The 14427-nt window shown below is 38.7% G+C and overlaps 1 protein-coding gene across 2 annotated transcripts in view; it reads right to left on the bottom strand.

The window, feature by feature from the left end:
* Window positions 1-48: 48 nt before the first annotated feature.
* The window catches only part of LOC130407144 (rho-related BTB domain-containing protein 2-like), a 17718-nt gene continuing 3339 nt past the window's right edge, over window positions 49-14427 (bottom strand). For both annotated transcript variants that reach the window (XM_056729841.1, XM_056729842.1), the window contains exons 2-10: window positions 11001-11202; window positions 10728-10831; window positions 9411-9596; window positions 8237-9192; window positions 6609-6727; window positions 6139-6289; window positions 5842-5930; window positions 4930-5035; window positions 49-4149 (exon numbers count right to left, since the gene is read on the bottom strand). In XM_056729841.1, the coding sequence (XP_056585819.1) occupies window positions 3941-4149; window positions 4930-5035; window positions 5842-5930; window positions 6139-6289; window positions 6609-6727; window positions 8237-9192; window positions 9411-9596; window positions 10728-10831; window positions 11001-11202 (2122 nt within the window). In that variant the 3' untranslated portion in view covers window positions 49-3940. The remainder of the gene's footprint in view (window positions 4150-4929; window positions 5036-5841; window positions 5931-6138; window positions 6290-6608; window positions 6728-8236; window positions 9193-9410; window positions 9597-10727; window positions 10832-11000; window positions 11203-14427) is intronic.

Below are 14427 nucleotides of genomic sequence, written 5' to 3'. Positions count from 1 at the left end.
TATTAAGGTAGTACAATATAATATAAAGACAGAACCACAAACACAAAATGACTGCCAGTTCGTATTTATTAAACATTATTTACACATTTCAAGAACACATGCTTAGATGTCCTGGACATACAAATCTCTTCCCAGTACCAACTTGTGGAAATTAAAATTGTTTAAATTACAAATTGTAGATATCAAGCTTTTAATACTGAGAAAACATTCAAGTTTTTGCTTTCAGCAATTTGATTACTTCTTTGCTCTGCGTTATTAGCAAAACATCTCTGCACGCTGTGTTTGGTTTGTGCTTCTTTGCAAGACCTAGAGCTCATTAAACATGGACTTCTAGAATCTAAAGGAAAATATATATTTTTATTATTTGAACAAATTGATCTGCTTTACCCCTTAATTTTTGGATGTAGGCTATTTCATTTTGGTATTTTTTTTGTTTATTTATCTTGCAAGAGCGAAGTAAAATATTGTAGGACATGCTTCAGTGTTTGACACTGCTTAGAGGTTGATTACAAGAGGGCACAGTGTATCGAATAGCTAGAATAGACTACTTTTTTGTTAGTTTTTTATCTTTAGTTTTTTGCTATTAAGTTATAAGCCAAAGCATTGCTATTTTGCACAGCATATCCAGGCAGTCATGATTTAAAAGGTATTGTGCACTCATGTCTAGTGGTTTTGCCAGGTGGCACATGATTCTGGATCAACATCCTTGTTGCTCTTAAAACAATATTCTATCAACCAATCAAACTGTAGAATTAAGTTTAGTGGAATTGTTATGGTAAGGCTTTTTGCTGGATTAGGGGTTCAGACATCATACTTATCAACCTATGATTTGGTGGGTTACAGGAATGGTGTTCCCAGACAAACAAGGAACAGATTCGGGAACACATTTACCTTGGCTAAAAACAAATAATTTACAATTCCAATACACGCTTTTTTCTGCTCCGTTTCATTCCTTCCCCCTCTGTATATACTGTGGGTTCTAAAGTCTGTGACCTCTAGCAATAATGCTGTTTTTTGGTATTTTTTCTAAATTATAATTTTATATATATATATATATATATATCAGCACATTATTAAATGAAATTACACGTTGGTTGATATAAGATGCAGTTCTTAAACTGTTTTCGGCTTTAAATATGATTTTGAAAGTTGGACTTTCAATTGGCTCAGACTTTTTGGACCCCATAATATACACAGTTTTCCACAATGATTTAATGAGCAATGCAATCCACAAAGTACATGTTCTAAGCAATGACAGGTAATGTATGTAAAACACATTCACATGACAGAGAAACATCACAGAAAACCACAGGTGAGCGATACAAAACATAACAATCCAGCATAGACAACAATAAGGTCTTTAACAAATACACATGAAAAGATTTTACACGTAACCTTCCGAGTAATATATATCACACCTGGGACAGAGGATATGTTTAAATTACACATAACACAGAAAAACAACACAATGCCACTCATTGTGTCCTTTACATTAAGGCATGGGGTATCATCTCTGCAGCAACAATCTGAAACTCAACAGTCTGATAAACTCCCTTCTAAACTTTCATTTTATTTATAAATTATTTCATTTATTTTCCCACAGAGTTTCTACAATCTGTATCATGTGAACCAAAAACTGTGTCAAATGTACATTCATACAGCCTGCATTTCTTTGTTACTATAATAGCATGTTATGTTTAATAATCTTCAGAGTTCAATAAGCGTTTCTTAGAAAAACCTTGTTACATTTAGAGACAACATATAAAGACTTTTAATTTAAAACCTATTCTTATACAGTATCAAGAGTATGCAAATGTGCCTGAGTGTAGTTTCAAATGCCTTCTGATACTGACAAGTCTTCAAAAATATATTTATTATTATACTGATCAGCTTGCCCCAGTGGGTTACAGTGGAGAAACTTAAATCATAGCATTTCTTTTTCTTACTTTTTTGTAAATTTACATTCAAGGCCTGGTAGAACACATACAGGTTTCTAAAATAAAACTATATTCCTACAACAGCCCAATACATGCAGGTCAGCTCTAAATGTGATACTAAAGCAGACATTCTTTGATAGTTTACTGGCTGATAATGCAGCAAATTATTCTTTTAGTGCCCATCTGTATTTAAACTCTATTTATTAACTATATAAGAGAGAGAAGTGTGATCATCTGAATATTTTTCTTTAGGGTATAAAAAACGACTATAATTTTGAATTACAAGGCATTCTATGTGCGAGTCACTGTGAGTGTGTACTAGGTCATACACATTCGGATTGCAAAAGAGTTTAAGTCTAGGGTATGAACCATGCTTGTGGAGTTTTTTCTCCTCTGGGGTGTAAACTTTGTGTGGAAGGTAATGCACCTTTTTAAAAATACCCAATGCGTAATACTGCTTTATTTTCCTAAGTTATTAGTAGCTATTTTAATGTTATAAAAAGTTGGAATCAAACTCTGAAATACAGCTGGTAAAGCAATCTACAATAAATACTCACATGTATGGACATGCTGTGGTGCATCATGGGATAGCTTTGTCACAGGCCTGCCTGTGAAACTTATCCGAAAGCTATTTGGGAGCATTCAAACTTACAGCTGTTTTTGTTAGCAGCAGATTTTTATATAATGTCCCTTATGAAGCATTTGCGAGCTAACTTTGGTAAAGATAGCAGCTAGTACCCACACATTTAGATCTCTGGAGTGTTGAGGCACTGTTTATATTCCCTGTAAAGAGACCCAGCGTGACTGTTCACCTGGGATCCTGTTTTGAAGAATGTGATTACAATATTAGAGGTTGTTTTTGCCAGGAAACTGTCATGAAGATAAAATGCAACTTTCTTGATCTTGATTTAAATCTCAACTTCATCCTGTCATACGCGATTATGTAACATCACACGAGTGAATGCTGATTTTGTATGTTAACCCATAATCACTCGAATGTCTGTTTCGTTTTCCGAACTTGACAGATATAAACAGGAGAGAAAAATAAATGCAGAAAGATGGAACAACGATTGCCTTGTTACCAAAAACAGACCACGGTGTGCAGAATAAACAAGCAGTTTGAAAATGTTCACAATTCTAGGTCACTGCCATTTCATTTAAAGGAATGATGTGGGCGACCTAAGCTCTTTCGACAGCATTTGTCGAACACCAAAGAAAATGATTTGGTCTCCTTCCACAAAACACTTCCAGAAAACGAGCCAGCATTCAGAAGGGACTAAAAGCAAAAATGGAAGCCTGCTAAAAGCACTTATAGTCTACGTCTAAATCATCCTGTTTGATGTGAAACTTTGACAGTCCTATACTTTTATGTCGTTCGAGCACATATGATGTAAGCACATAATAATTAACTTATAAAACAGTTTTGCATTTTAACCTATGAACTATTTTCAATAGTTTTGCCAGATGTTGCAGACAAAACAGAAATAAGTTATATTGATCCCGAAACATTCCTCTAGATCTTATGCCTTCAAATTCATTGGTGTCGCACCCCCATAGGTTATTTCAGACTACCCATTGTAAATTTAATTCATTAAAGTAACCAGTAGTTTGCAAGTTGCCAACATTGGAATCTTGTGAGCGTCACTCTGGAGAATTGGTTTGATTGTAGATTGCAACCACACTGAGGAATTAATGTTTTTCAGTTGTTTGCTGGTTGCTCTAAAATGTTCCTGCTATATTGTTCTTTAGAGCTAAAAAGCACTTAGCATGTCACGCTATGGAAGTTTGAAAGTGTTTTCTACGCTACAAATCCTATCTGCCCGGTGTGGCTTTAGCTTGCTTGTCCTGTTGCATTTTTGCTTGACTTACTCAGCAGCTGAAAGCAGGGCTTGGGTATTTCGCTCAACAAAAAATGTGGAACGGAAACGTGTAGAGTTTGTCCAAGTCAACCTATAATAAATCCCACTTTATAGACTGTGATGGGTCTGCACACTGAGAGTCAATCAGATGACTGCAGAGGAACCAGGAGAAGATGAAGAGTTGGAGGAAGGTGAAGATGGTATATTCCAAAAGAGCCACTTGCGTTTACACTGGCGCTTTTGGTACAAGCAATCTTCCTTCTCACGCTCCTTACGAGCTCGCTGATAATGATCTTCTTCTTTTAGATACCACACTGGAGGCCAGCGATTCTTTTCAAAGTACTCTTGATTTTCTGCAAGATAGAATAAGACAGCTAGCTATTAAGAATGTGAAGCTGACTTCACGCCCTATGTTGCATGTTGCAATGGCGCTGCCATCTTGGGAGGATTATACTCTGCTGCTATTATTGTTTTGATATATACCGTTACTTCATTTGTTTGATATATCGTGAAATCAAAGTGAAAGAACCAGAGGCTTTTCCTGAATGACTCTGCGTAATGCTATTGTAGTTTTTAACACAGCAAGACCGACCTACCCAGTTATATTTCCTAATCAAACAAGAAAAACTAAACAATGCATTGAACACACTAGCAGCTAGCTCACGCGGTGTGACGTCGATAAACAAGCTCTATAGTTTTACACAAAACATGCAATACTGGGCATAAGGTTCATAAGGTTCGGATGCCATGATGGCTTTGTTCGAATTAAGAGATTGGCGGAAATATGCCTTTATGATATTTAAATGAGATTTTACAAAATTTGATAAATAGCTTACACTCTTAAAAATAAAAGTGGTTAAAAGGTTTTTCACAGCGATGTCATAGAAGAATCCTTTTAGGTTCTTTAAAGAACTATCTCTTTCATACCTTTTTATATATTCTGGTCGGAGGGTCTTTATGGAACAATTTAAACAAAAAAAAGGTTCTTCTATGGCATCGTGAAGCACCTTTATTTTTATGTGACATCAACGGCTTTATTTGATTAACACTAATTATCAATATATTATTTTATTTTAGAATGAGAGTAGTAATTGTTGAATGGAATCTCTATATCAAAACAAATTTGCAAATACCTGTTGATTTGGCTTTCATGTCACGAGGGAATTTGCGACAGACTCTGTTGTAGTTTGTGCAGATGTGATGGAGGCACCAATCCGTCAACTGATGAGCACAGTGGAACTAATGGGGACAACCAATCACAAAAATGAAAACACAAAGTGAAGAGAATACACTTTAAGCAGGTGCTACCTCACTCCTCATCCTTGAACTCGTGAACCACCATCCAAAAGAAAAGGGGCACTAAATGTATTTTTATGATAAATACATACTGAAATATCTTTTGATCTGAAAATGTAGTTTAACAATATAAATGTTGAACATCCGACAGTATTCACTGATGAAAATGACAAGATGTTGATTTAGAATTGAAATATGTGATTTAAGTGATTCATCTTATTTATCTGTCAATTCAGCGTTTTATTTGGGATTAGGTTGAGAAAAGGTTGTGGTTCATATTAAATAAAAATGGTTTTTAAAATAAAATCTTTGCAAATAGTTTAATGCATTGAACAATAAATTCCACCACCTTAATAGGGTATGTTTTTATAATTTAAAGGAACAGTTCCCCTAAAACTGGAAGTTAAAAAATATCAAATGTTTTGACAATCACACTTGTAAGGCAATGTTTATGTGTTTTTTTCTATGACATTCCTACATCCCAAACACAGATACACATAATAGAATTGGGTGTATTAGGTTTAAAGTGTGCGTGCAAATAATCAAACATTGACAATAGTCAATTGTATTGGGGGCACAGGGAGACCCCCAAATTAAATTCTGCATAGGGTCCAGTAAAGGCACGGGCCGGCCCTGAGCACTATATTTATAATAAGAGTGTGACCCAAAATTTTGTATTATGTTTCAAACTTTAATGCCGATTTATAAAAGAACAAAAATAGTCCATATGACATTAGCGGCACACATACCTGTGCCATGTCCAGGTAGAGCAGAACATCTCCATCAATATCAGCTCCCATCATAGCAGCCTCTGTTAATACTGTCACAGTGTACAGCTCTAGAACAGACAAACAACACATACATACAATCATACCTTCAATTGTTGTGATTTGTACATACATGCCAGACTAATGTCTCTGGTTGTTGCCTTGTATCTAGGAACAATAACTGTCTTTCTTGGCTTTTAAGAAAGAGTTGAGCTCCATCAGAGTTCAAATTGTGTAAGGTGAACACTGTACGGTGTATTTGTGTGTTTTCTAGTGTACCTGTCAGTGCCACCAGGTGAGGCAGACAGAGACGGTTTGCAAGTACAATCAGCTCCATGGCATCTAGATCTGAACGAGAGCAGAAGCGGCCGGTATAGAGATACTCCAGCACAGCACGCTTACAGCTACGTGTAGTGTTAGGAAACAGAACCTGACAAAACAACAACACATGCAATAGCAAAATGTTTGTTAAACATTTCACATTCAAAAACACAAAATTTGGAAGCAGTTATAAATATACATAAATATAAATGGTGGTAAATGTATACAGTATTTTGGCCACACCATAATCACCCAATTTTTTTTTGCATTACTTCAATTCAACTCCAACAATCACTACCTTCATAAAGTTTCTAGTGATTTAACTAATTTATCATTTTCTGTTTCTTGTTTTCAATTTATTGTCCAATTTAATGTTTATTTATTTTACCCTCTCCTATTGTCTTTAAAATACTGTGACTCTGCTGTACCTCTTTTGTACAACTTTCCACAAATGGTCCACCAAACATGGCTGCCATCCAATCGCAGCTTGAGATGAGCAGTGGTTTATGGGCCATGATAGTGCCATCGTCCAACCTGAACACCACATCTTCAGAAGAGAACACAATAGACTTTCTGTAGCTTTTCAAACCACTTTTATATTGATCATCAATAAATAACCACATATCACATAAACACGCTCCACTTTGTGCTCACCAGTAGAGCTTTCAGTGGACGCTAATGACCAGGCAAGATGGAAAATGATTGATTTATTATTAATATTGTTAATTGACCAGTAATGGCCATGGCTACTGATAATACAGTATATTGTTATGAAGATCCTGATTTTCAAGTGAAATCGGAAAACAAACACATGATATTTCCAATTTTTTTTTTTTTAAATGCTTGAGGGAAGTACAAATAAATAGAAATGCTCATTGTTTATGCTAGTAGACAGAAAAGCAGGGTCAGCATTAGAAGACAGCATGATGTTCTTCAAACTTCGCTAGTGCTAAAAAACAAGACACATTCACCCCGGTTCTCTCACCAGAACAAGCACACCGATTATGAAACCTGAGAAAGCCAGCTGACAAAATATGGACTTTTGCTTTTATTATTGCTTCAGGGTGAAGGACTGTCAGCTGTGTCATTCTGCACTGAAGCAAAGCAGAAAAATAGCATGTGAAGAACATTCTGCTTAAACCAATGTCACATTTGAGGTCAAATTTTGCTTTATCTCAACAAAAATTATTGACATTCTACTGGTAGGATGGGCACTGTGCTGTCCAAACACTAAAAAAGAAGGATTAACAAGGAAAACTATTAAACAACAGAAATCAACTAGTGAGTGGATTGCATGAATAAACACCAGAAATGCCAAGGATAATTAGGGGGTAGTATAAAGGCTAGTTTTGGATTACGGTTATCAGGCTAACATGCGAGTATTCAAAACACAAATATGCTAAATAAATAACCTCTTAGAAAAGGGCTTTGTACAGAGTGAAGTGAGGTCCGACTTCATAAATCTGGCTGGGATAATGTACGTACACACGTTAACAAAATATTTAACACTTTACTAGTGGTTTTTGAATATATTTATTTTTCCTGTCCTTCCCCATTCAAGTAGATAGAACTTCTGTCTTGCCAGGAGGCATTGCAAACATTGCCGCCAATTGCCACGACTTCCTAGGGACTTTGCATAGATTGAATCCCAGACTGAAGTCAATTCCTGTTCCTCTTCTTCTCCAGTGTTGTTTTCTGATCCTACTCTCTACCCTTGAAAAGCAAATATAAAAAACTGTAAAATAACGATATGTAGGAACGGGTCCTATGGGAAGAGTCTTTTTCTCTACCAGTGTGCCACTGAGTACGAAGTGAGAGCGATAAATAAATTATTTTTTTAGTCTTGTGTGGAAGAATTTAATTAACCTGCACAAAACTCAAACCGTAACCTTACTGAATGCCTCTGGGTGTAATCCCTTGGCTTCAAATCTAGTCGATTACATCGCTTTTAAACGCACATGGTTTAAATTTTCAACAAGCTTATATACAGTTGGGTGGTCACAAACTTTTGGTCATACAGTACTGAAGAAAAGCATTCACTTCACATGCCTCTTACCAGAGAAGGTCCCTTTGGCCAGGCATTCTTTCACCCGATTGGTGCGTCTAACATGAAAGGCCTTGGTAATCTCCTGATTCATGAAGGCCTCATCGTTCAGGATGTTAGCCACCATCATGCGCAGGTCAAACACTTCCAGCAGTTCTGCAATGTGGGCCACCTGCATCAACTCCTTCTCGTGCTCGTCTAGTTTACCTGTGTACAGGTATCGTAACACCGATCTAAACGGACCAGGCTGCATTGATGGATCCATGTGCACCACAGTCATCCGTCGGGAGTTGAAGGTGACAGGGTCGTCTACCATTTCTTCTTGGATGCTGATGAAAGCACGGCTCAAAGCGGGGAGCAGGCGACCGCGGCGATCACCATCTCCACCCTTCAGAGTTCCATCACTGGTGCAGGCACGCAAGTTCACTCTATCTCCGTCGTCGCTACTCTCACAAACGTCAAAACTAGCAGCACGCATAAACAGATCGCGTCCAGAAAGGGTTTGCCCTCTCGGCCTATCCCGTTCCCGCTCGTTCTCCTCAGAGCCTCGAGGTTCAGTCAAGAAGAGGTCGTAGAACTTAGAAGAAGCAGTGGCGAGGTAAATGCGGTGAGCGAAGATCCTCTTACGTTCCTGGAGGACTAAAATGATGTCAGCACAGAGTGGATCCTCTAACAGCCGGCTAGGGTGCTCTTCGATGTTACTTGGAGGGGGAGGGACCGTGATAATGGGTGGTGGGGGTTTGGGGGGAAGGAAGGGAGCTTGGAGGAGGGGTCTTTGGACATTTCGTAAATGCGACTTCCAGAACTGCAGATGACGGCGGGAAATGAGGGCTGCACGTATAGCGTTGTCAAAAACGTCCTTAACCCCAAACTGTGCAACAACGCTGGTCTCGTAATAGGGAACGCCTAGCTCCTTGGCCACCTCACGGCCTTTCTCTGGGGCCAGTATTTCATTTGATTTAATGGGTCTGAAATAAAATGAAAAATGTAGGGCATTTAATGAATTGTTTGCTCAAAAAAAATCTTGGCACTGGATTGCTTTGTGTCAGAAATTGTTAAAAGATTTAAACTGCTGAGAGTCCCTCTCCCCAGCACTACTCTTAATTCATTAGCATTTATAGACATTAAAATATTGCAGGTTGTTTGTGTCGAATATTCCTATTAACTGTTTTTAAATGAATAATACCTGGCCAGTGGACGTCGAGCTCTGTTCACAGCCTCCAAGTCAGCATATCGCAGGTCTAGTTGGCAGCCCACAAGGATAACAGGAGCTCTGGGACAGAAATGCTTGATCTCTGGGTACCACATGGTCCTCACGTGGTAAAGTGAGTTGGGGTTTGCAATGGAAAAACACAATACCACCACATCAGACCTGTTACCAACCCAGAGAAAATATTATTTTAATGCATTAAGCAGACACTCCAAATGCATTTAGTTTAGAAGAGTGAGTTCAAATTTTATCCTGATAAGTTTCTATGAGAGAGAGTCTATTAAAGTCTTAATTTTGTGATACTGTGATATCAGATTTGCGAAGATACTAAAGAATGCAATTTTCTAAAGTCAAGATTTTTCACATTTCTCCCAAATTAGATTGTTTTATGGTTAGATTATGAATTTAGAGATAATATTTCAATGTACATCCTCTCATTTGTATGTATTTCATTATCCTGGTTTTGATTATTATCTGAGACAAAATTGATCCATAAAAGAAAACATAACTGAGAACTTTATCAAATCTCCGGAGCTAACAAGAGCAATTTCTAGGAAATAACTTTTCTCTGGAGAGTAAAATATTTTCCTTCCAAACCACGGATGTCCAAATTCACTGTTGTTCAGGAAATTAAAAAACAATTCAATTTCAATTCAAGTTTATTTATATAGCGCTTTTCACAATGTGTATTGTTTCAAAGCAGCTTTACAGGGGCAAACAGGAAAAACAGAAAAGTTAAAACACAGCACAGTGCATGGTATTTATACAATGAGTAAGATCATTCTAATAAATAATATCTAATTTCTAATTAAATAAATAAATAAATGAATGAATGCAGTCTCCAGTGAGCAGGCCAACACTGCCCTGCTGTGGCGAGGAACCCAAACTCCAATGATTGATTAATGGAGAAAAAAACCTCGGGAGAAACCAGGCTCAACCTGGAGGGCCAGATCCCCTCTGACGTGTCATAGCTGCACAAACACTGTACTTTTTAATACTTTTATTGTACAGCTCTTTGCAAAACACAGTGACAAACATAAAGGGTGACTAATAACAATGATTTATGGCAAAAATAAAATAAAAATGAAATATGGAGATACATAGTTTTAGAAGGACAGCATATGTCCTTACGCTAAAGAACGACACATTAAAAGTAGGTATATTAAAAACATTTGACAAAAACTTCTATAAAAAATGTATGCTTTACTTTATACCTCTGATCATTTCTACAGAATGCCTGATAACTCCCTAATTCGGTATGAAGTAGACACAGAGTTAAAATTACAAGTTTACCTGCCATACGCAAAGCGACGGTCCTTGTGATGGTCGCCAAAGGTGTCCCATAGACGTAAAGACACACTAACATCATCCACCACATCCCTGGACCTTTCTAGAACCTGTCCGGATAGACACACTCATCACATGCATGGAGATTTACCCAAGAAACAGCATGTGCATTTTCAACATTTTAACTTTAGTTTGTTTAGATTCTTCTATAATGAATCATTTTATTTAAATACTACTGAAAAATTAATGTAGGTAACAATAAGAACAGCTATTTCTCACCTCCTGACAGACTCTGTACTGATCTATTGCCCAGACAGTGGGCACATGTGTGGCAAGCAACTGATACTGTGTGAGGGTGGCGTTGCATGCCCGGGCACAGATGAGCCGGGTCTTTCCAACTGCGTTGTCCCCAACCACCACACACTTGATAGTCTCGACATTTGGCCTTTCATAGTCCATGTCAGAATCCATAAAATGAGGCCTTTAACAAACAAATATAAACATAAGCCTCTTAAATATTAGGGCTGCGCAATATATAAAAATTATTGAAATATCATTTATCGCAATATGCATATCGCAATAGTTTGCACGCAATAACGGAATCATTTGAAAAAAGATTTATCTAAAGACTACTTTGGATGATGTAAACAACGCTGAGCCAGCGCTGTTCCAGTTTTTAACACTGCACAATGTTTGAACAAAATAAAACTAACCGAATCAAAATGTTTTAATCAAAATCAAAATAATATCTATAAGTTTTAATTATATATGTGAGATTATAAAAAATAAATTAAACTGAAACTGAAAAGCTTTATGTTGACACAAGTAGTAGAGAGACTGTGTCTGATATGTGAAATATGATCAATAATCAGAAATAATGTGAAATATGTAAGTTGGTTATATAATAATTTTAGTTTAGTTTTAAAAAATATATTTTACAAACTTAAATCAGTATTGTATTGCAATTTTTCCTTGTTGTCGTTTATTCCTTTGTGTTAAACAAGTATAATTTTTGTCATATATATTTATATAAATTTTAAATTTATATAAAGAAATATCGTATCATATTTAGCATGCTATTGCATATCGTATTTTTCTTAAAAGCTCTAGTAAATATATTTTCTATAAGCTCTTTAGAGCTTCTAGCTCTATATGACTAAAGCAGAAAATGATTTGTCATCCAAAAAAATCATCCAACTATTTAAAGAGTTGTGCATAATATACTCCAACCTCATAACTGCAAATTTTCCATCATACTTACATTTTGATTGACCCAAGTCTCCCAACTGGAAGTGAATCTATAAAACCCTGGCGCTGACCTCTTTATACAGAGCTGGTTCAGCATATTGAGCATTCGCAAAATGAGCAACACATGCGATCAATAGAGTAATTCCCCCCTACTGTCTCCATATACATATACATACTGACTCCAACAACAGATACAGCAATACAACTTTAGACTTAGCTACCTGTTGTGTGTATGGACTAAGCCTGGGGTCTGCAACCTTTGCGACCAAAAGAGCCATTTTGGACCATCTCCCAGCAAATCTCTAAACCTTACTGAAGCCTTATTGAATATAGGAACTTCTAAGAGAAGTAGTGAACTTTATAAGATAGTGGGAACCATTTTGTATAAAATGAAACAGCAAGCTGGCACTCGGCAAGATTACTATTAGCATATTCCCTACAGGTGGCCTCGTGACAGGGAGAAAAATAAACACAGTGCGCTATCTCCTCCGTTGCGAGCAGACCTCAGTAGCCCACGTGAACCTTTACAGATGAGCTCGAACCGAGACTGAGTCTGGAGAGTGTGATCATATGTTTACACCCTTGTGAACAAATACGTTTTATGCTCCCCACAGCAAGACGCTGCACTTGGGGCTGTTCGGCACATTACACTAATGGGACAATCGAAAGTACAGAGAGCTCAAATCAAGTGAACGACGCTCGACCAGTGCTATAATGACACGCATGATAAGGGCAGTAAACCGAGCACACAAAGAAGACTGAGACAACTGTCCACAAGCGGTAGTACACAACATGACGGCTCGCACAAGGCAGACACCTTACACAGGTGGGAAACGGTTGAAGCACGGCAAGCCAGCGCTAACGGCAGATACCGGCGTGGCTAGCTCTGTATCCAGCTGTCCTACAAGGACTACACAGAGCAACGGCAAACATGCGCTACCAGACGAACGCCTCCGATGAGGGGTTATCTGGATTAAAATAATTATATGGCTCAGTTGGGGTACAATAACCCGTATGATGATCTGAGAAACGCCGAGAGCACCTGATATACTGTATAAGGGGCTGTCTGAATATGCCACACATATGATAGAACATAAAAAGCGTGGACCTATTAGTAGTGAAGAGCCTGTTATGAATATGATGATAATAATAATAATAATAAAAGCTATAGCTTTGGTCAAGCATTTCTTGATAAAGTCTTATTTAAGAGAGAAAGTAAACTTCTAGAAAAGATGTATTGTTATTGTTGTTATTGTTGTTTGTCATTGTAGTAGAGTAGGCGGGGCGAGACCGTGGTTCGAGTCCGGTGAGTAATTGTGAATTAGTGCCAGCTGTGCGCACACCGGGCTCGAATCACGTAGGAGATTGGGAGCATATAAAAGGAACGAGCGACCGGACCGTCGAAGAGAGAGGTCCGGGCCCGAAGTTATGTTAAGTTTGTATTTATGTTCTTGTGATTTGTATTTATGTTTTGTTCGCCGGCGGTCGGCCGTGAGGGGCCGCCGGCTTTTATTATTTCTGTTATTAAATGTTTTGAATGTTTGCCGGTTCCCGACTCCTTCCTTCCATTTTATGGAGATGTATTACATTGGTGCCGAAACCCGGGAGGAAGGAGAGACATGCTGTCGGAGAGTCCTCGCCGCCGAGTGGCCTCGCGGTGCCGGAGAGTTCGGGCAGCGCGGACGAAGGGCGTCCGCCAGTGGCTGGCCGAAGCGGTGGCTCTGGGGAAACGGAAGTGCACAGTGCGGACACCGTCAAAGCTTCGGTGGAACGGCGACCTTTGCTGCCGCGCCCCTGGGTCGAGGTGGGGTGGCTTTCGTCCAAGCGGGAGCGGGGGAGTTGCCGCCGTCCGCCAGAGGCCGGAGCCTGCGTTGAGGAACGAGCGGCAGCATGTCAGGGAACCGGACTATAATTTTTTTTTTCCTCTCTCCCCTCTCTCTTTCCGGTCGCTCCGAGGGCTCCCGTCTCCGTTGTCTCGTCTCGTCGCTGCATGCCCCCCGACCCCCCCCGAGGGAGGGGGAGGGAGCTTGCACAGTCGCGGGGGTACCCCCCGGCCTGTGAGGGGTGATGGGGGTATGTAGTAGAGTAGGTGGGGCGAGACCGTGGTTCGAGTGCGGTGAGTAATTGTGAATTAGCGCCAGCTGTGCGCACACCGGGCTCGAATCACGTAGGAGATAGGGAGCATATAAAAGGAACGAGCGACTGGACCGTCGAAGAGAGAGGTCCGGGCCCGAAGTTATGTTAAGTTTGTATTTATGTTCTTGTGATTTGTATTTATGTTTTGTTCGCCGGCGGTCGGCCGTGAGGGGCTGCCGGCTTTTATTATTTCTGTTATTAAATGTTTTGAATGTTTGCCGGTTCCCGACTCCTTGCTTACATTTTATGGAGATGTATTACAGTCATGTTTCAATGTTACAATTTTATTGGTGTGTGTTAGCTCAAGTATACTGTTTGTGTG

Source organism: Triplophysa dalaica, chromosome 18 (assembly GCF_015846415.1).
Source record: "Triplophysa dalaica isolate WHDGS20190420 chromosome 18, ASM1584641v1, whole genome shotgun sequence".
NCBI classification, from domain to species: Eukaryota; Metazoa; Chordata; class Actinopteri; order Cypriniformes; family Nemacheilidae; genus Triplophysa; species Triplophysa dalaica.
Note: the sequence above shows the minus strand (reverse complement) of the source record. Positions and strands in the feature narration are given on the sequence as shown.